The following is a 22,641-nucleotide window of genomic DNA, read 5'->3' as shown; positions in this document are numbered from 1 at the left end:
TAACTATTATGACACATTTTATCAAAAGTCACATGGCACCTGTGTTTTTTTATTGACAAAGGGCAGCTGAAGCCATTTCTTGCGGAGGAAGATGGATAACACTTGCTTGCCACTTCTTTCCAAACAGAGAATGGGCAGTTCTGGGTAAGGAAGTGGGACTTCTGCTGGAGTTGCAGTTTTCCACCCCACCTTCCTTCCCTGAGGTCATCTGGCTTATTCAAAAATATGAACATTACAGACTTTCTTTCCTCAACAGTCTGGGTGGACATGGATCAGGATGAAGATTCCATCCTCTCACCAGTAAAGTGATTCCTTCTGCATAACCTCCTTTAGTTTCCTCTGGTCTCCCTCAAAAAGACTGTTGAAGTTGTACTTGGGACTGAATTCTGCTGCTGGTGGGCTGGTAAACTTAATTTCAAATGATGAGCTGGGAAAGTCAATCTGCAAGAGAAAGAGAAGAGAATAGCATAGAGACTTTATCAGCATTCAAAAATGTTTTTTTGATATTGGAAATGTATGACACTTGATTTATAAGGCAATCTAATTGCAAGCAATCTTTTCTCATATCGCTTCATGAAACTAGCCTGAAAGCATCATAGTTTTTCCCAGTTGTATTAGAATATTACTATTCTGAGTGGCAATTTAGACAGCACGGAGATTAAATTATTCACTTAATTGCTTAATTTATCCCTATGTAGTACAATAATCTACAGAATTACAAATAACTCGAAAAAAGAGTTCTTATAATTGAAGCAATATGTTACTGTTTTTCCATTTCCTCTGGTCTCTTCCTTACCAAAATATGCAAGTTTGTTCATTAATTATCCATTTCAGAAGGTATAATGTGCAGGTCAGTATATTGACCTGAGTTACATCATGCACTATACTTCTGGATCTAATCTATTTTATAGATGGTCTCTGGTAAAAACAGTTAACAAGTTACATGGCCCCTCCTAGTAATAGGAGTCAAGATGTAGCAGTATGTATTTCCACTTAATCCAATTTAGAACAGACCATTACTGCAGTGCTTTTATACTTGTCCTTCACTCATATTTTGTTGCTTTTAAAAGTAATTTTTCTTCAAAGCAAGAAAGACAGGGCCAAAAGTGATTTGAGTTGGGTCAACTTTATAGGATTAATTATAGGATTAAGTCAAGCTACCCCAGTTTCCAGTTTCTGGGAGCTGCTTGATGACTAGGGAGACCAAAGAATAAACCAGGAAAAAGAATAAAAAAAAAAAAGGCTTAAAGCCAAACCTCCTATCCTTTTAGCCTGATCATCATAATGTTACTAGGGAAACGGCAAACACTGAATCATCTGACTGCGCAACCACACATCATGCATTCAAACTGTGATTCACCATATTAGCACAAAAGTAAATGAGTATTGATTTGCCAAGTTTAATCTGAACTCTGCATTTGGCACAACAAATAATCTGGCAATACACATCACACCATATGCAAAAGGAATGTACTATTCAGCTCTGAGTATGCCAACAGACCTGTCTCCATAGTGAATGCTAATATAAGTGACCACAAATGCATGGTTGTTCTTCATGCCCAGCCTTCCTGCAGATATGAGGCACACAAAATCTTCTACACAGACATATCATCTCCAGGATTTATTATTCATAATTAGTGGAAATATTGGATAGCATGCTAGACAGGCAAACAGACTAAATAAATAATTCAGGGTTTAAATATATGGCTTAATTAAGAAGGATCAGAGTGGGCAAGTTGCTTTGGAAAACTAATGTAGCACTGTGGCTATGAGAATGATTAACCTTCGGATCAGAATCCATGTTTTGAGACTTTATGACTTCTCTAGAAAGTCAAGAGCAAATTTTAACTTCAATCCTGCCCTTTTCTCCTGCAATCTAACTATTAGCTAATGCTAGTTTAGAATGTTGAAGAAAGAATTACAAACAAATAATAAATCTGAAATGTGAATATTCAATGCATTCACATACACATCACTTCAATCTGACTGCATTAACAATATGCAACAACACATTAAACAATTCCAGTGAGTAACTAGTTTCTCACATTCTAGGATTGGCTCAAGACATTCAATTTCTAAAGATCTTCCAGGGAAATTATCCTGACGTGAAATTATCCTGGCTAGGAGAATAGGAGACAAACTTACCTTGTGGGTGACCTGAGCCACATATGGAATATACCCTTCGAAATAACCTGGTAACTAATCCAGCTAGTAATAGTATTATGTGGCAATGTTGAGATCGACCACTAAGCACACATGCAGCTTCATTTTGCGGGAAATACAGCTTCTGGGTAGTCTTCAAACATATAACAAATTACAGCAATCTAAGCAAGAGGTGACAAGGATATGACTGAATATTTTCAGTTTGTTCTGTTCTAGGAAAGGCTGCAACTAGAATATCAGGTGAAGTTGGTCCAAGGCTTTCCTGGCCTCTGCCTTCAACAGCTCCTGTAGCAAGAGCTATGATTCCAAGAAGAACTCTGGATTATGAATGTGCTCTTTTATTGTATTGTCCTAGAGCAGGGGTGTCCAACCTTGGCAACTTTAAGACTTGTGGACTTCAACTCCCAGAATTCCTCAGCCAGCAAAGCTGGCTGAGGAATTCTGGGAGTTGAAGTCCACAAGTCTTAAAGTTGCCAAGGTTGGACACCCCTGTCCTAGAGCATGGGTGTCAAATTCAATCGCATCACGTGATGTCACGTAACGCATTACGATGTTTTTTGCCTTTGCGGACCTGGGGTGGGTGTGGCCTGCACTTGATGCATCTGGCTTGCAGGTTGCCATTTTGACACCCCTGTCCTAGGGTTTCTCAGTTAATAGCTCCCCTGTCTTGCTTGGATTAGGATTTAGGTTGCTGCCCCATGTCCTATGCCCTGAATTCTAACTGCCATGAGTTCAGGCAATCTATGTCTTCCAAAATCCTATGCAGTAGTTGTTCCACCACTTTCTTGATAATCTTCTCCCCAAAGGATGGTAATAGTGGCTATAAGACTATGATTATCATCAAGACCACTGAGACTTCAATTCCCCCCTCCCCGCCACAAGGCATTAGTTATAGCTAGGATCTCACTTAATCTCCCCTCCTTAGCTACTTTAACCAACCAGGAGGGGCAAATGGTAAATCCACACCTGGTGGGGTTTATATGATGGAGAGTCCTATTCACTTCTTCAAGATGCACAAGATCATAAACCTCCCAAATATCATTGCAAAATACTGGACTACCCTTACTATTTCATTTGTCCTTATACATTCAACTCAGGTAAATACTAGTGACTTTATCAATGAAACAACTGGCCAGATAGTCATGATTTACATTCAGTAGATCTTCTGGCTTGTTCTTCCCTAATACAGTTTACATAACTCTAAAAAATGTAATGTATTTTGCAATTGAAATCAAGCTGGAAAATAATTGCAATAGAGTAGGCTCAAATTTGAACTTGTACACTTATTCTTTCATATTTGCTCTTTGTTTTCTGTCAGTGTCACTCTTTCCTCACTTCATCTTTGGAAGTACTTAAAAAATCAAACTGAAGTTAAGCGCCTGTGTTTTAGGATTGCCTCAGTCTGTCAAAGATTTTAAAATTCTTGTGGAATCTGAGCCTTTTTGCTGTTATATAGATTAACAAGGTATTTCCTTTGAGTTTTTCAAGATGAAAGATGTGATAAGGTTTCTGTCGGTTAGAAAGTTTCAACCAGATCCAGTTATGGATAAAGATATGATGTCTACATAAATGCATTGAGCATGCATTTGTTATTGCATGCGCATCTCTAGTAGCAGCTTTGATGAAAAAATACATTAATTCATCAAGAAACCAATGGATTTGTAAGTAACTGTGGAAAAGTAGAATTAACTGCTTGGTTGCAGGCCAAATAAATCAATACTGAAGAAGCAGGTCAGAGAGTTGCAGCAGCAGGGAAGGGAAGTAAATGGAGCAAGGCAGGGTGAGGTCAGATGCTCAGTAATGATTCTCATTTTTACTCCAAGTCAGTGGTGTGTACATGATATGGCCCAAGGGAGAAGGTTTCTTTTTTTTAAACCAGCCCAGCTGGATTTCCTCTCTGTCTGCCAAGTCTTTAACAATCTCTACCTTGCTTTCCATTCCTTTTGTCCACACCCTAAGCAGCAGACTTTGCCATCTCATTTCATAGCCAAATGCTATTCACAAATACCAGTGAAAAAAGAACACAGGAAAGGAGAGAGAAGGAAAGTTATCCACTAGAGTTGAAAAGAAGGAAGATATACCGAAGCAATAGAAAAAGAAGAAATAGTTGCTGTTGAGTGTATGACTACTGGGAATCACATTAAGGGTTATAAATTACAAGCACTTGTACTAGGTATTAACAGAAGAATCAGAATGATATAGGGAATCAAGATCCAGAAAAACAACTCTGCCTTTCTCTTATAAAGGAAAACAGTTCTATGAAAGAGAAAACAATAATATCAAGCTTCTTATATCCCAGCATTCCTTCATGTATTCACAAGAAAGAGAATTAAAGGATAAAATAGTAGTAGTATAGTAGTAGTATTAGTAATAATAATAATAATAATAATAATAATAATAATAATCCATCAGAACAAATGCAATTAAAGCCAGAGTAGAAAAATCTGCTGATGACCCCAAATGCAGACTCTACAAAGAAGCGGACGAAACCATCGATCACATACTGAGATGTTGCAAAACAATCGCTCAGACTGACTACAAAGTCACAACACAGTTGCTCAGATGGTCCACTAGAACTTGTGTCACAACTACTATCTGCCTGTAGCAAAGAACTGGTGGGATCATAAGCCTGAGAAAGTGGTCGAAAATGGGCATGCAAAACTACTGTGGGACTTCCAAATACAGACTGACAAAGTTTTGGAATACAATACCCTGGATATCATGATTGTGGAGAAAAAAAAGTGTGGATCGTCAACATTGCCATACCTGGTGACAGCAGAATCGACGAGAAACAACTTGAAAAAATCACCAGATATCAGGACTTGAAAATCGAACTGCAAAGACTCTGGCATAAACCAGTGCAGGTGGTTCCAGTGGTACTCGGCACACTGGGTGCTGTGCCTAAAGACCTAGGCAAGCACTTAAAAACAATTGGCGCTGATAAAATCACCACTGATCAGCTGCAGAAGGCCACCTTACTGGGATCTGTTTGCCTAATCCGTCGATACATCACACAGTCCTAAACACTTGGGAAGTGTTTGACTAGTGATTTGTGATACAAAATCCAGCATAGTTATCTTGTTTGCTGTGTACATTGCCATTTTTTGTGTATAATAATGATGATGAGGATTTTAGCTTTCCTAAACAAAAATCCACCAAAAGAGAATAGAATTAGTGTGTCTCTAATTCGTAGAGGCCAGCAATTTATCTGAAGTTTATCAGAGCAAAAGTTTGCTATTTGAAAGGGCATTCAGTGAAGTTTATGGCTACCAGGTTTTAGCTTTAAGACAGAACTGGCATCAAGGACTTTAATCATAGTCTTTCAAATTATTGTAAGATTTATTTATTTGATTTCTATAGCTGCGTATCTCAACAAGTGACTCTGGGAGGTGTATGCAATAGAACATCAAAACAAATTAAAAACAATTAAAACAATACAAATCAAATATATATGGAAGCAAGTAGAACTGTAACCATGGATGTTTATATAGATAAGCACTTTGGTCTTTGACACATCTGGGGCGCCAACCTGGGGACACAACCAAGTCTTCATGGTCTTATTAAGATGTTGAATTTATATTTTACCGACAAAGAAAAAAAGGGAGACTATGTTGGTAAAATATAAATTCAACACAAAAAAAAAGTTTGTCGTGAAAGCGACTGCCTGCGAAGGCTCTTGGATTGGGATTGAAAGGTGAAAGCGGAAGCAGTATGCTCCATCCCATATTTCGGTAGACCAGGTTTCCCTGATAGACCGGTCTCACTGGAAAAAACTCTTATTAAGATGCATTTTTTTTTGTACTGAAAATGTAATGATTTCTAAATGGCCATCTATGAACATAAATTAATCAAAAGGTCATAGACATAATGACTGTGAAGGTCATCTGGTCTAACTCCTTACTCAGTGCAGGATCTCCCAGATCAGGGTTTTTCAAACTGCTCTGTGAGGACTTGCTGAGAAACTAAAGGAGGAAAAAGTTCATTCAAACACATCTGATTTTCTAAAGCTTTGCTTCTTGATCAGGAGCTATAATATTTTAAAAAAAAGATTTCACAGGCTCATCATATTTGAAAACTCCTGCCCTAAAGCAATGTCATCCTTCCCTACCTGATGGAGAACTCACACTTCATTTGGCAGCCTGTTCTACCATTAACTCATTTGTACTGGTCCTGCCCTCTAGGGCAATACTGTCCCGAAGTCAGCTCCCTTTTCTATGTGATAGCTCTTCAGATATTTAAATTTAAGATATGCAGGTCTTTGAAATTAACAAGTGCAAATCTGCTTGTGCTTTTGGAAAGATATGCATTCTTTCTTTATTGGATTTGGGTAAAAACACTATTAATACTAAGAGCACATTCTCGCAACATTTTTACTTTTCATTTAAATACAGCCTCCTTCTCTTCATTTCTTCGCTCATAATGGAGTCTTTGCTTCCTTCATTTAAAAAGTAAATCCTGAAACCCAAAGAACTAATGAGGTTTCCTTCAGCAGGATAGCTCCCTGTATCCTTCATCACGGATAGGGAAGGTATGGCCCTCCAGATGATGTGATAAAACTCCCACCAGTCCCATCCAGTACAGACAATGTTGAAGGACACTAGTTGTTGTGGCAGTGGTGATTATTTGTTATATTTGACATCCTGACTTTTCTCAAGAGCTGAAGGCAGCTTGTAAGGGAATATCCCTTCATTTCCCCCTGCTGCTACTCCCTGTGACACCAGCATCCGCAACTGAAGGTTGACTAGAACTTGGGAATTCCCAGTCCTAATTTGACATCTTAATTGCTATGTTGCAATACTGTGTAAACAACCTATGGAGGAGAATAGCTTCTTCATTCCTCCCTTTGAAAATCTGGAACACTACGCCGATACTTTGGGACTGCAACTAACATTAATCAAAAATATTCTGTTTTGAAAGTCATGCAAGATAATCCTCACTAACACCTGAATCAAGCTGAATCAAGTACAAAATTTCTACAAGTCAGTTATTGTATATCTCTGGAAAGAGGAACTCTAAATTAAGCCCAGTAGGGGTGCTTGTACAACAGCAGACTGTGGACATAGTGTCATTATAACTTCCTCTTGTCTGAATTTAGGTTATAAAAAAACAGAGCTGTAGCAGGAAACTCACTTGTAGAATAACACTATCAGGCTGGTTAAAGTTGGGAGCGCTTGATCTGGCACTAGAAGGACCTTGAGTTGCGGGCCACAGACCTAGGAGTTTCCTTCCGCAAGTCAGGACTCTGTGAAGAAAAGAAAAACACAAGCAAATTCACTGATGGCAGATTCAGGTCCTGTATAAAGCAAAGTATTAATTTAGAAGAGAAAGCAATTCCAATAGAATCTACCAAAACAAAACAAACTGCTCTGTTATACTGACAATATCAATGTCACTGTTTGAAAGGAGGTTCAAAATGCTCATTAAAGAGGTATAGAAACAGATCTTTAATCCAACTTTGTTGAGTATAATTGTTATTTGCAGGTGTAGATATTTATTTGTTTACTTAGAATCATGGAAATGAAGCCCAAATGAAGTATTTTCAGAAAATAGTGGTCTTCTTTGTTGAACATATTCAGCCGAGGAAAGCTTTCCATTCTCTTGGTAATTTGACTCCACTATTGAACCATTTTTATCACAAGAAAGATTTTCCTAACATTTAACACATTTTTTTCAGTTTTGTAAATTGACAGGTATTTGTGTCTTGATTTTGTATTTATATTGTATTTTATATTTGCTTCCTAACAGACAGGAAGCAGCAGGTGAAGCTAGGAAGAATCACATCTGATACCTGTACAATTAGCACAAGGTCCCCCCAAGGCTGTGTGCTTTCTCCATTTCACTTCTCCCTATATACCAATGATTGCATCTCAAATGATGCATCTGTTAAAATACTGAAGTTTGCTGATGACACAACAGTGATTGGTCTCATTTGAGACAACGACGAATCCGCATACAGACAGGATGTTATACAACTTGCCTCGTGGTGTGACCAGAACAATCTAGAATTGAACACATTCAAAACCATAGAAATGGTGGTAGACTTTAGAAGCAACCCTTCCATACTACCACCTCTTACAAAATTAGACAACACAGTATCAACAGTAGAGACCTTCAAATTTCTAGGTTCTACTATATTACATGACCTAAAACGGTCACCTAATATCAAAAACATCATCAAAAAAGCACAACAAAGAATGTTCTTTCTGTGCCAACTCAGAAAGCTCAAACTGCCCAAGGAGCTGCTGATACAGTTCTACAGAGGAATTATTGAGTCTATCATCTGCACCTCTATAACTGTCTGGTTTGGTTCTGCAACCCAACAGGACAGACACAGACTTCAGAGGATAATTAGAACTGCAGAAAAAACAATTACTACCAACCTGCCTTCAATCAAGGACCTGCACCAGTCAAAAAGAGGCCTGTGAAAATATTTACAGACCCCTCACATCTCAGACATAAACTGTTTCAACTCCTACCTGACGCTATAGAGCACTGCACACCAGAACAACTAGACACAAGAACAGTTTTTCCCCAAAAGCCATCACTCTGCTAAACAAATAATTCCCTCAACACTGTTCAACTATTACAAAGTCTGCACTACTATTACTGTTAATCTTCTCATCACTCCTCCCCTCCCAGTTGTGACTGTATGACCATAACTTTGTCGCTTGTATCCTTATGATTTATATAGACTGTTTCCTAGTATGATTTGATTGCTTAATGTACTCTATGACTATCATTAAGTGTTGTACCTTATGATTCTTGACAAATGTATCTTTTCTTTTATGTATAATGAGAGTATTTGCACCAAGATAAATTCCTTGTGTGTCCAAGCACACTTGTGTGTCCAACCACAGAATAAAGAATTCGATTCTATTCTATCATACAGGACAAAATCTAAAAATAGTCTTGGATTACTTTTGCAGCAAAAAACATACAAGGGAATGTTGGGTGCTATATTTATATCTCTTGGCTAATCACACAGTCATTTGAGCCATCCTGGACAGCTTTTTCTGGGCCACTGTTTCTTCCCTGAAGGGATAGTTACCAACAAAATAGATCCAGATCAGAAATAGGTAATTTGATGCCTGTAGGAACTTACATGCCCTCAAACGTTTTTCTAGAACTCACCAGGCTTCATGAAATGTCTGATTTTGTAAAACATTTTTTAAAGGAAAAATAACCAGGAAAACTTCCTATTTCTGTGAGGAATGTCTCTTGAAAATTATAGATAGAGCATATGGTAAGTATTCAGTATTCAGTAAAGTATTGTTTTAGGAATGACCATCCCAACCATTATGGCTATTTTGTGGACAGGCAAGTCTCTCTTGGCAATCTTTTCATGGATACATGCACCACATACATTCCAACTCCTTATATGTCCCCATATCTGTGGCTTAGGTGTTTAGCAACAAAAGGCTAACAATTAATAGGAACCATCGAGTCATTTATTATTTGAAAGTTTGATTCCATTCACCAATGATTCAATTAAAAATAAGGTATTAAATCATGTCCTTTTGGCCTTGCAATTTTTTTCTCCTCTTCATATCAATGTATTCTAATGAATATACAGTATATGGTTATCTGTATACAGTATGCATTCAGCTGCCAATTTAAGTGAATATTTTGTGATGAGTTGAACTCTATGAGAGTTCTTCAGAGTTTTGCAACCAGATTCCTTTTCTATGCTTGCTATAATAAAGTAATACAGCAAACTCCTTGGAATTCATCTCAAACCAATGTTCTGAAAAGCTGCATTGTTTATCCTCAGTGGAGTTCACTATTCCTCCCACAGAAGTAATTGGAGCAGGCACACTTACTGCCGAAAGTTGAAGAGAGGGGTAGTGACCCAGCCCAGAGCTTCTGGGGTGCGGCGCTGCCTGTTCGTCTCCGAAGAGCTCCCAGGAGGTGGGACTGGAATAGCGAAGAGCGTGGCTGTCAGAAGAGTCTCTCGGGGAAGACAATTCATTTGAACTGGGAAACATATCCTGAAAGAGATTACAATAAATTAGCTTAAAATTACTGTGTTTTTTTAAAGCAATGCTCTATTGGATTTCCACTACAGCATTTTCATCACAGAAAATAATTATCTCACTAGCTGCTCACAGCAGTCCCAGGCCTGGGAAACCTATGTCCCTCCAGTTGCTGCTGAATTAAAATTCACAGTACATTTGGCCATCCTAGAAGGGGTTTCATGAAGCTGTAGCTCAGCACCTTCCCAAGAATCACAGATTCCAGACCCTTGCATATTCTGTGATTTCCATTTTACTATACTGATATGTAGCTGATATTTTAAAAAAGAGCATATAAAAGGCCTTTTCCATAACAATCATGGTTCAATCAAAGTATTCAGTTTTGTTTCTTATAGCCTCAACCTTGTGAACTTTCAAGTCTCTTCTTTCCACTATGTATTCAAAATGGGCAGTGATTGATATGTGTGTGTGCGTGTGTATACAAATGCATGTGTGTGTAATCATGTGTATATGTGTGTTATGTATGTGTATGGGTTAATATATGCTTTCTTTTGAGAGCAGGCAACAGAATTTCATGTTTAATGTGTGCAAGTGGGTTTAAGGTAAAAAATGACAACAAAGGTTATCTTTTCTATCTTATCTTAATCCAGTCTTTTATCTGTAATTCATCTTTGCTAGGTTTATGTTCCACTTTGTCCCCTCCTTCATTCCTTTCTTCATTCAATGGCCATTGGAAAAAATTAGGGAGGTTTAGACCAAATAGATGGCAAATATAATTCATTATTCAAATCTGGATCCTTATAAACATGAAAGAATATGAATAAATGCAATTTTATCTCTCTTGTCTAGGCAGGATCTAGTGCTACTTCTTTAGCTCAATGGCTATAGGGAAGCCAAGCCTCGCTTGAACTCACTAAGCTTTAGTGCTATTCCTTGGGTTTCAAAGTGTAAGTAACACCTCAAACAACTGAAATGCAATAAATCAATTAGCACTGGAAATGAAATAATCATGTAGAGGTGTCAGATCATAGTATTTTTAGGTGTTTGGGTTTCAGTGCAACATATATCTGACAAATTAAACGTTTGTGGACTATGTTGTGTTCTAATTTTATGATCTTTCTTGTGACTCTGAAGATCATTGTTTAGTGAAGATGCTAAGAACCTTCAGCATTTCCTAGATAAAAAGGAAATATTTAAACCTGTTTCAGTCTGCCGTGTATGTATGTTAGCTAGCAGGTCCCAACACTAAAGATGTGACAATTGCAAGCAAGTGCTAAGGCAATATGGTGTGTTTGGGCTTCCTTTTAGCAAGCCTTCTAAAATAAATAATTGTACTTTTCCTTTTAATTTCTCGCAGTATCCCCAAGTTTAACATTGTTCTGGAACTTATTCTCCACTGGGTATGTTGGCTTGAGAAATATGGGTGTAACAGGTTTCTAATCTTGGGGGCACCCAGGCTGAGGATGGCTGCTCTGGGACACTGCAACATATTAAATTGCAGGGCTGAATTGGATAGGCAGGTATCCCAAGATGAACACATCTTTTGTGTTTAAAGATAAAGATGTGCAGTAATCTTCATAAGCTTGTATGAAAAGCTTTCTCAAGCCAGCTTTCTCAAAATTTAAGTCTGTAAGCAATGCCCTACAGACTTAAATTGTGACAAATTCTTTTTTCCAGCTTCCATTTTGTTTTGTGCTAGTTAAGTATAAATTTTGTATTAATGTATTTAGTTTATTAATGTATTTAATCTCTTTATCAAAGAATGTGTAAAAGAAAAGTAGGCCAGAGGACTGGGACATACCCACCCAGCCTCCAAATCATATTGATTCTTTGCTAAAGCAAGAATATTTCTGGAAAATAGCTACTGCCAAAGAAGAAATAGGTCACTCTGAAAAACTATCACTGCTCTAACACCAGTATCTCATATGAAGCTTCTGCTGCACAGCATTGGAGCGGGTGAGTGAGGAAAGCATGGTTAAGGCAACATGACTCACTCTATTCTGGCAGAAGGAAATAGTTCTTCGTATGGAAAAAGGCAAACAAAAGAAGATTTTTAGTATTTAGGATTTTTCTTCTTGAGGCTCAGAAACAAAAGGCTAAATTACTAGGAAAGAAAACGATTTGTGTTCTTCTAGAGACAACAATACACAGTGCAATGTTTATATGAGAAAGGATTAGCATCTGAACTAGAGATTTCTAATACACATACTAGAATTTATAATTGTAGGACACAGAGTCTTATATAAAGAGCTGAATAGCTGCCTAACCATTGAAATAAACATGACAATTATCCTCACACTTCACTAACTGTTTTGTTATTCAAAATACAGTTTAGGAGGATGAAAGTGTTGAGAGCTTTACTTTGCCTTTTCTCAATACCATTATAATTTTACAGGAACAGAATGAATTGAAGGAAGTTAATTTGATCACAGCCAGCTCCACAGCTGAATCAAGAGTTAATTTAAGGTTGTGCAAGTTAAGCATTCAACATTATAGCAAATGAACAACTATGGTATTTCATTTTAAATAAATACAAAAGATAGTGCTGGTAGTTACTAAGACATCAAGTAGAGAATCACATTCCCAAACATTTTAAATGGTGAAAAAAATGCAGAAAACACCACTTCTTTTGCCTAAAAGTTCTGTCTTCAATAGCTGACAAGTGGTTATTAATGCTGAGAAAATGACATGTAGCATATGCTTAGAAATATATTTATTAATGCCACCCAGATATCATGGGTGAGCTCTGCCATACAAAATGGACTTTGGAGCTAAAGCCAAATTCAGAAAGGAGAGAATCACCACTGCAGAAAACCTCCACATAACTCCTCTCTATGCCAAATTTTCATCTGGAGGTTTCTGGGCTGGATTAAAGGGAAGGGAAGGGCACACTAACCTTCTTCCAAAGTTTCCATTCCTCCATTCTATACAGCTACTTTAAGTTTTCCAACTGAATCCTAGGCTGATCCTGTAGCGTAAGCAAGGCTGGAGGGCACGCCTGTGCTCAGGGAAGCCTCATAGAGACCCAAAGACAGCCCAAAGGTGCTGTACAAAATCTTTCATGTCTGTAAACCCTTCTGGCAGCTAGCTAGGGGTATGCAGAAACAGCTACATGGTAGGCGCCTCATTCCAGCTTTTTCGCTCTGGAGTTTAATCCATTTTTACTTGCTTGAATAAAGCACTCCTACCAAGAGAAGTTTAGGTCACACTTTCCATGGTGGTCTCCAGTGATTCTAGAGGGTTTTCTTCGCTGGAAGAGACAACTTCTAAAATTATCTCTTTCACACGGCCTTTTCAGATGGCTTAATAAAAATACTAAGTGTTATCTGTAGCTCAACAGTGGGCAGCAGACTTCTTGCTGCCTGAGCTATTTTCGGATCTAGTTCTCTTATCCACCACCTTGACAACTCCAAAGTATACTATATATCCTCTGGCAGGGAGTGTAGGGTTAACAGAAGAAACCTGTCCCTCTCCGTTGCTTTGCAATCCAATATCCCTCGGAAGTTATTTTGTCAGATTCCCAAATGTAGACATCTGCCCTTGAGAAGAACTGTCCAAGCATGCAGGGTTTATTTTGCAGAATCACAAAAGCAGTTAGGGACAAATTACACTTTGCATAGCAGACCACTTTGTCACTTTTGCACCATCTGTTCTTTGTGAGCCTATCCACCCCCATTTCATCCAAACAAATAAAAAACAGTCCCCCCCCCACCTTTTAAGATCAGATTGAAGTTTGCAAACACATCGTGGGCATGTGCCAAAAAGCCACCAAAATTGTGCCTGAAGCCTCTTTCTTTGTGTTTATTGTGTTCCTCCTCCTCTAATATTGCAAGCTAGTTTCCAACAGATACTTGGCCGGAAAGCCACACGTTGGTTACTCATGAAAAAAAAATAAAAGACGATAGTACAGAAGCTATGGAATAATAGCTTCATTTAAGAGTAATATGCACCACATGCTTTGTAAGCTTTTCCCATTTTTATTGATAGTGGATTTTGGTTATTTTATAAAAATTCAGCGCATGGAAAAGCAACCTACAGTTTTCAAGCCCTGTAGAGCCTTCTGATTTTGTGTGTTTTTTGTATGTTTTAGAACAATTTTAGATCATAGCATAGGAATATTAGAAATAAAGTCCCGTTGTAGAGTTGCTTCTTATATTTATGCCCTCAAAAAGCAGAACTGGAGCACTGTGGAAATTCTGATGTGGAATTGAAAAACAACGGATAGAAAATAGGTAACAATCACATCCCTATATTGCTTCTCTACTCCTCATTACATAAAGCAGAATTTCCATTAAAAAGGAGGATAAACAATAACTATCAGTGCATGAGTTTATGTTCAATGGGTAGTCAGGCACTCTGTATTTTATAAAGGCTGCTTTGTTTTGATACTGGATGACACAATGTACTGAACATTGTCTAATTCATTCAACATAGATATTCTGATCTATTATTTTGGGGCAGACCAGCATATTCTAAAGTTACCTTGAGTTCTGATGAAGGAAGAAAGTGTTCTGGGATCAAATTGTTTCTGAACATAGGCCAGAAACAGCACTAGCACTGATAGAATTATTTTGTCAGGTCTGGAATATACAATTCTTGGGCCTGTTGGACTTCTCAGCAGGATTTGATACCACTAATAAATGGTATTCTTCTGGAATGACACAGTTTTGCAGGGATTTATTCCTGCCTGAGTGAATAACAGTGATAGTCATAGCACTTAAGACTCATATACCACTGCATCATGCTTTATAGTATTCCCTGAGTGGTTCACAATGTCAGCATATTAACCCTAACAATACAGGCTGTCTTTTTACCAATCTCAGAAGGCTGGAAGGCTGAGTCAATACCGAGCCCCATCAGGATCGAACTCCAGGCTGTGGGTAGAGTTTACTTGCAATATTGCATTCTAATGACTGCGCCACCAGAACTCCTATAAACATAGTTGCACAAGGGGGTAGAATAGTCAAGCTTCCGAGTACTCTAATGACAGTGGTGGGATTCAAATAATTTAACAACCGGTTCTCTCCCCTAATGACCGGCTGGATGGGCATGGCCATGGTGGGTATGGCCAGGGGATGACATGCAGCACTTGGCCTCTTGCAGCCACCCTGGGAGCAAAAATGAGTGACAGGGGGGTACCACTCCCTCATGCCCCATTTTGGGCCTAGTAGGCCTCCCTGCAGCCCCCTGGCAGCAAAAACAGGCCTGGGGGGGGCACGCCGCAACCCCCCCGCATCCCATTTTGGGCCTAGTGGGCCTCCCTGCACTTACCTGGGAGGGACAGGGTGGGGAGGGGAGGGGCCAGCCAGCAATTTAACAATCGGTTCAGCTGAAGTGGTGCGAACTGGTTGAATCCCACCACTGTCCAATGAGGGACGCCACAGGCTCCGTTTCTCTTTCCCCACCGTATTTAATATAAACTATAGAAGAAGTTATTTGCCAGGTTGGGATGAGGCATTGCCAGCTTGAAGTCAGTTTGGCATAGTGGTTAAAACATCAAGCTTCAGAACATGAAGCTGTGAGTTCTATTTCAATTTTTAGCATGAAGCTCATTGGGTGACTGGGCCAGTCACTATCTCTTAGCCCCAAGAAGAAAGCAACAGCAAGCTATTTCTGAAATGCCAATTCATGTACTTGTCTAGGTGGTCACCAGGAATCAAGAATGAATTGCAGGGGTGCTTACACACACACACACGCACACACACATACCCCTTATCAGTAGGTATGTTGATGATACTCAATTATAACTATTCCAGGCTGGTTGAGGCACACTGTTGGGTTCCTGACACATTGTCTTGAGATTTTAAAAATGGATTGAGCCTTCTTGGGAGATAGTGTATCATATCCTTTGCCACTGAACAGTAGTCATTTCACAGAAAAACATTTTTAAAAAAGCCATTATCTCTCTCCCCACATTAAGAATGTACAAGCTCTCTCCCGTTCTTATACTTCAAAGGCAGATTAAAGAGATGATGCCTTACTGTTGGTCCCAGATGATTAGATGAAAGAGGTACTTGTATACATGAGCTTTTCGGGTTTGCAGAGGAGTGCAAAGGTCCTTTCCCCCATGGCTGAGTGAGCAAGAGAGGTAGAAATCTTCGTAGCTGTAGAAAGATGGATGACAATAAAGGTCAGACGAGCAAATTCTCATTATCTCACAATGCAAAAGAAAGAAAAGAAAAATGGAGGCTTTCAGTAACGTGTAACTGCAATGCAGAAAAAAATAGGAGGTTCACATGAAAAAAAATGCCTTGATTTATTTCCTGTTCAGCAACTGATTCACAGGTGAGAATTGGTTTTATTCCCAAGCCCAGAAAACTCCTATCCAGCTTGCTAACAATCAATAAAAGAAAAATTCAGATGATTCGTGTTCAGTCTATAATGTGCCCAAAGATTATTCATGCAACCAGAGGAATCTCCAATTAGTAGATGGCTTTCAACTATAATTTCCCTTCCCCACCTGAGATTCATTAAAGGCCAATAAATTTTCGGAAGCCTTGAAAGAACTTTTATCTGAAGTTGGTTTGAGAGGTGAGCAGGAGAATAAGAAAGCATGTTTGCTGGGTTAGGATCAATTCTGCTTTCAGTCTTTCAACAAAATTTCCCTACATTTTGTTTAATTTTAAAAGCTATTATTAGCCACTTTTGTATGCCTGAGATGGAAAAGAACAATTAATAATAATAATACACCTATACTTATAATATCATAGGATAGTCCCTGTTTCCTCTATACCAAAATAATACTGGCTTTGTTTTGTATGATTGGTTATGTGACATACCAATGAAAATCCTGGAGGGCAAGAAACAAAAATCTTCAAGCTGTATAAAGCTTTATAAAGCTAGCAGGTCTCTCTCTCTCTCTCTCTCTTTCTCCCTCCCTCCCTCCCTCCCTCTCCCTCCTCCTCCCAGTGGACGTGTGTGTGTGTGTGTGTGTGTGTGTGTGTGTGTGTGTGTATGACTAATATATTTGAGCAAATGGATTTACACTTTGGAATAACAATAACCACTTGAACACCACCAGGTTTGACAAAATCACTAACAGTCAATTGCACAAGACAACATCCTGTGACCATATTTCAAACACCATTAAACAGTTTTTTTTATCTGTTTATCCCAGGTCCTTGAGAAGGGTTAGGGTTAGATTGATAAAAATGCCAAATCCAGTCTAAACATTTGGATGACTGTATGACAACCAAAATAATATCCTCTTTCATGTCTATGATTTTTAAAGGGAAATTTCCACATTTCAAGATTCTAAAGTTTACAATTTTTGCTATTATCTTAAAATCCTGAGTCTTTTTTTCTGGCATCCAATAAAGGTGTAGCTTTGGGCACAGAAATCCAACCCAATACATTATATTCAAGTTATGGCCAGGACTGGGGTGTCTAAACCAAACCTTTTTAAAATCTAAATTAAGTCACCTTTTGAACTGATCCAAATCTCAGTTGAAAGATGCCTTATCCAAGTCATTTTTTCAGCTCAGATAGCTGAACAAAGGAGGAGGAGGAAGACGGCTAGAAAGGGACAGTTCTCCCACAGATTTTCACACACACACACACTCACACACCCAACAGACCAACCACAGGGTGCTTCCTGGGGTTATTATCTTTTCAGAAGTGTTTCCCTACTTCCTTCTCAGCCAGCTGGAGAGACATACGCCTTTTAGAATGCCATCACAGGGTGCTCTGTCAGAAGGCCAGCCATGTGACAGGTGCCGAACGATGATGCTAGGAGGGCTTACTGGGTAACAAAGGTCAGGACAGACTTGGATTTCCCAGGCTACTGCTTTTGTTCAGAATCACTCATTCAGTGGAATACATTAAGGATGGAACAAAAGCAAGAGGTCCCTGGAGGGATGGCAGCTAACTTCTGCAACCACCTCTCACGTGTTCCTGCTGCTGGGGAGGTGGATTACTCCCAGTCACTGCATCCCTGTCTTTATTGGAATGAAAACACATGAGCAAAGAGTGTTTACAAAGAAACACCCCCCACACACACACTTCTTATTGTCTCTATATCCATTAGGTGAGTCCCCTCCACTAGCAGTCTTTGGTCCAAGAGGGGAAGCCCAGGCTGAGAAGCAGCCATCTGTCACTGTCTATAGAGCCAAGCCCAGGAGGGAGGGTACCTAACTATGGACTGTGCTAGTGGAGCATCCCAGGGAGTTTCCAGAATCAGACTTGCAGGAGAACAAAGAATCTTGTATTTAGACCTTGCTCATCTGACCAGCTAATCTCATTCTTTCAGGGAGAATAGACCCTCTTTAAAGGTACTTTAAAGAGGCTGTCATGGGGAAAGGAGTGGAATGTGTACTATTAAATATACAGTTCCCTTATGGATGCTCTCTCTGATTTTTACACCTCAATGGCAAAAGTGAACCCTGGCGATCTTCATAGGAGATTCTTTTCTACAATCCTGGTTATTTTATTAGATTTATATTTCATACAACACTCGAGTCAGCCTAGAACAATTAAAAGGAAATCTATAAAACATAAAAACAAGACAATGCAATTAACTTAAGATCAGTACACGATAGTTTTTAGCCTTCTCTTTAAAACTGGGAAAGGGGACCAAAGACATCTCCTTGGGGATGCATTCCATAGCCTGGGAACCACAAGAGATGCCCTCTCCCATGTGCCAGAAAGGATGTCTTTGTTGATATAAGTGACTGGCCACTTCAAAATGGGAATGAAGCTTCCCAGTATCCCTCCAATAGCTGTAGACTTGTACATTATTATTTTAATATTCCATTTCATCTTTTTGCCATACACAGCAGTACCTTTTCCACTGTTATCTATGTGAGGCACACAGAGCTAAAAGGAACTTTGTGGCCCAAAGTCACCTAGCAAGCTTTCTCATTTGAAGGTGGACTTAAAGACTGATGTCTCAAACCTAGCCCCTAGGTCTAGCTTCAAATGCCTGTTGTCCTTTGCCAAACATTGCCAAGTTATTACAAAAATATGTTCTTGTTTACCTTGTAGCCCAGGTGATGGGTATACGATGGGTAGCATAGACCCTGAAGGAGAGAGGACAGGAAAGCAGTCGGGCTTCTTGGGAGAATGAATGCTTTCTATTCCCATGTACCACTGTCTGGAAGTCTGCATTGAAGGTACTACAATACAGCTCCACAAGATCCAAGATAGAGGCTGTCAAAGCTTCTACAATTTTCTCTGTTGGAGAGAGGAATCTATTTAGATATTGTGAGAATTTAGAATGAATTCTAGAATTCATTTTTAACTGCCCATCAAGAAAATGTCCCTGTGGAGCTTATACATATGGCAAACATTTTGACCACAGTGATGTTGTTCTGTAAGTGGTGCTCATCCATTATGGAGTTCCCTACTTCTAAATTCCTAGGTATAAGGCTTGTTTTTGGTTCATCATGTTGTATACAAAACATAATTTGCAAATTTTGCAAAAATTGCTTAAAAATTAAAACCTAAACATTTGGAAATAACAAATAAAATCTTTACTTGCTTACTTGTATAACATGGTTTATTTTTGGCTTAGCATGAGTGAATCTTGCAACTGTCATTTTTGAAGGATGTTTGTTTATTGCTTAATGTTTTAGCAACCTCAGCCAAGTGTGGGGTTTTTTGGGCAAAGCTGATTAAAGAAACCATGTCTTATCAGAGTGTGTGAACTCCGTCTAGGTGTACTGTAGCACGTTCTTCTCCAAAGTTACTCATTTGGACTGTTGGTTCATGCCTTCCAGAAGACAATTTCTAATATCTTAAGTAACATGTCCTAATCATGTGTTGTGAAAAGAGGCTGCCTTCTTTTCTACCAATAATCATTTGACTAATGTCTGTAGTATCACTTAACATCTATATAAAAATCAGTTTTCCTAGGCCACAAAAAAATAAAACAAACAAACAAACAAAAAACCCAAAGCAAGGACAATGCCAAGTTCTTCAGCACTGAACTGAATACTATTTTCTTCCCTGGAATGCTCATTTTCTATAAAGTTGTGATGTGTCTACTGCTGTACAAAACATGCTGGTATTCATATGGCTTGCTCTATGAATGAAAACTGAATCTATTTCAATTGTGAAAATGGGTAGAAAAAGTTTTAACCAAAATCACACTATCACTGCTTTTGACTTAAAAAAAACCCTTCTTATAAGAGTTCCTACTTCAGAGAACTCTAATATTATAATTAGCAAACACAGCCTCACAAAGGTGTAATTGGCATTTTTTGAAAATCTTCCACTACTGCTCTGACCAAGATAAATCAGCTGTCCAAAGATCTTGCTCAAAGGAATTTTCCATTTTATGTATTCATTCTAAATGAAGAAGTCAAATGATTCAGAAAATTAATATACATTGCCATTGTTGTTTTTATTGTGATTGTTTTTTGTTGTTATAGACTACAGACTACTAAAGCCTCCAGAATTCATTAATTAGAGAGGAAATTTTTACCTCTGTTTTCTCTCATGGCCAAAACATTTGGATCCTATTCAGGAAAAAAAAACAAAATTGAAAATAGTTAATGTTAATGAGTTGACCACCTTATATACAGTACAGAGACATGTTTCAGTTCCGAAAACCACCTGTGAGAGATAATGAGGAATCAATCCTAACTAAGTTTATTCACTAAATCATCATAGCAAATATTCACCCATTCTACTGTTTTGCTCCAATGTTAAATACCCATTGATCTTTTTATTCTGACCTAAGGTCCTCCAGATGGACCAACTCCCAGAAATCTTAGCAACAACTAAGCGGGCTGGGGATTTACATAGGGAAATCTACATATCTAAAAGAGCATTGCTAACATTATTTATCTACAGAATTTGGCTTGATTCTTTACTCTACCCATTTATGCAACTCAGGCAGTCTAGCAATTTGACCTGTCAATGTAAGCTCAGAGATAATTACTAATGTCTTAAGTAAACACATTTCCAGATATGTTTTTTAATTATCTCCTGGGCATGGGGCATTTCCTTTGATCAGACTATTGTTCATAAGCTCAGAAAGGTTCAGTTTGTAAATGCTACTTTTAAAATAGATCATCTCTGAGGGTCTGCCTCAGGTTTCATTTGTTCTGCTAATGCGAATGGCTTAAAGTTCACCCACACACCACATCTATTATGTAGGTCAAGATAGTGAGGGAATGAGGGAATAATTCTTCTTTCTATCTTGTTATGGTCATAAGTTACCAATCACCAATCCTAAACTATTCCATTAGCTGGTCTGGGCTTACACATTGCACTAAATCATAATGTGATTTATTTTAAGCTCAGCACCATGCTGGAACTACCAATTATCACATACCGGTAGTATTTTGTAAAACCAAGCCATGTAAATGAACAATATGAAAGAATCCAAAATGGACTGAGCTTCAGTAACTTAAAACTCTCACCTTATTCACATATTAATCAGTGTCTTACTTGTCTGGAGTGGCACAGAAAACTATGTGGGTAAGTAAATAAACTCAACTGCTCTGAAAAAGGTAGAAAGAACAATTGTTCCTTTGCAGAAAGCAACATATTTCCAGAAAGTAACTGGATAGAATGCAACACACCATTATTGTAGTTAAAAGGGGGAGGGAGGGGGAAGCAGCTGCAATAGCATCTCTTGTCCTATCTTCGCATACATTGAATTCCCCTCCTATCATTTTCATCTATTTGGCTCTGATGTTAAAATTCAAGCTTGCTGTTTCTGAACTTTTCAGACTCTCACTTCTTACCTTCTGGATTTTGGGTTGCATGCGAGATGGACAAGGTGGTAGGTGATTCAGGGCTGCAGTGATTTCCTGGGATTCTACAGCAGCCAAAGCATTGCAAATGGCCATGACAGACTGGACTACCCGCTCTGCTTTCAGTTGGAAATCTCCCTGGATGAATAATTGAAACATTGGGAAGAGTAAGCTACAATTATGTTATTTATATCTTTGCATTAACACATGGCTTGGGAGCCTGACAATCATTAAGATCTAGCCAGCATGGGTGTGGAATTCAAGTATTTCCTCTCCTTTGATATCAGTGGAATATTTCTTCCCAAAAGAAACAGCAAGAATGTCTTCAGAGCAGGATACCTTGGGAAGCGTGTCAAAATCAAAGTGAGAAACTTTTGTTTTGCTTTCTCCCTATTCTCAGAAATGAAAGCACTAAATGAAATTGCATGAGCCAAAGAGGGCAGGAAGCGTGAAACAGGTAAGAGTTTCTGGTTGGAGTTTTCAATGTAGTACTATCAATCTATGGTTAGTTAAAACAAGGCCGTTGTATCTATTGGAAATATATATACATTATTTATCTAAAAAGCACCACTACAGTAAACATTCTAAATTTAGAAGAGTCTGTTCCTCTTTCTCACCTCTGACAAATCCTATTGAACTTTTGTGAGCTTTAGCACAGATGGTCCTTATTTTCTCTTCACCATCTTTGTGACCAAAAACTAAACAGAAAGTTGTGGAAAAAAAATATTACCACCTTTTCTGTTTTAAATTCAAATATGGCTTCAAATATGTCTTTAATGCTTTTCAACATTAAAGTCATACTT

General features: G+C 38.5%; 1 protein-coding gene across 3 annotated transcripts in view; it reads right to left on the bottom strand.

Moving 5' to 3' along the window:
* PIK3C2B (phosphatidylinositol-4-phosphate 3-kinase catalytic subunit type 2 beta) overlaps window positions 1-22,641 on the bottom strand; it is a 100,024-nt gene that overhangs the window by 26,186 nt on the left and 51,197 nt on the right. For all 3 annotated transcript variants that reach the window (XM_026676848.2, XM_087959704.1, XM_087959703.1), the window contains 7 exons: window positions 21,830-21,976; window positions 20,560-20,593; window positions 19,112-19,307; window positions 16,118-16,240; window positions 9,984-10,151; window positions 7,294-7,405; window positions 299-441 (listed from right to left, as the gene is read on the bottom strand). In XM_026676848.2, the coding sequence (XP_026532633.2) occupies window positions 299-441; window positions 7,294-7,405; window positions 9,984-10,151; window positions 16,118-16,240; window positions 19,112-19,307; window positions 20,560-20,593; window positions 21,830-21,976 (923 nt within the window). The remainder of the gene's footprint in view (window positions 1-298; window positions 442-7,293; window positions 7,406-9,983; window positions 10,152-16,117; window positions 16,241-19,111; window positions 19,308-20,559; window positions 20,594-21,829; window positions 21,977-22,641) is intronic.

The sequence above is a fragment of the Notechis scutatus genome, chromosome 3 (assembly GCF_049901735.1).
Source record: "Notechis scutatus isolate UNSWTSFEM ecotype Mainland chromosome 3, rNotScu1.2, whole genome shotgun sequence".
Classification (NCBI taxonomy): Eukaryota; Metazoa; Chordata; class Lepidosauria; order Squamata; family Elapidae; genus Notechis; species Notechis scutatus.
This window is presented reverse-complemented; position numbering and strand designations above follow the sequence as displayed.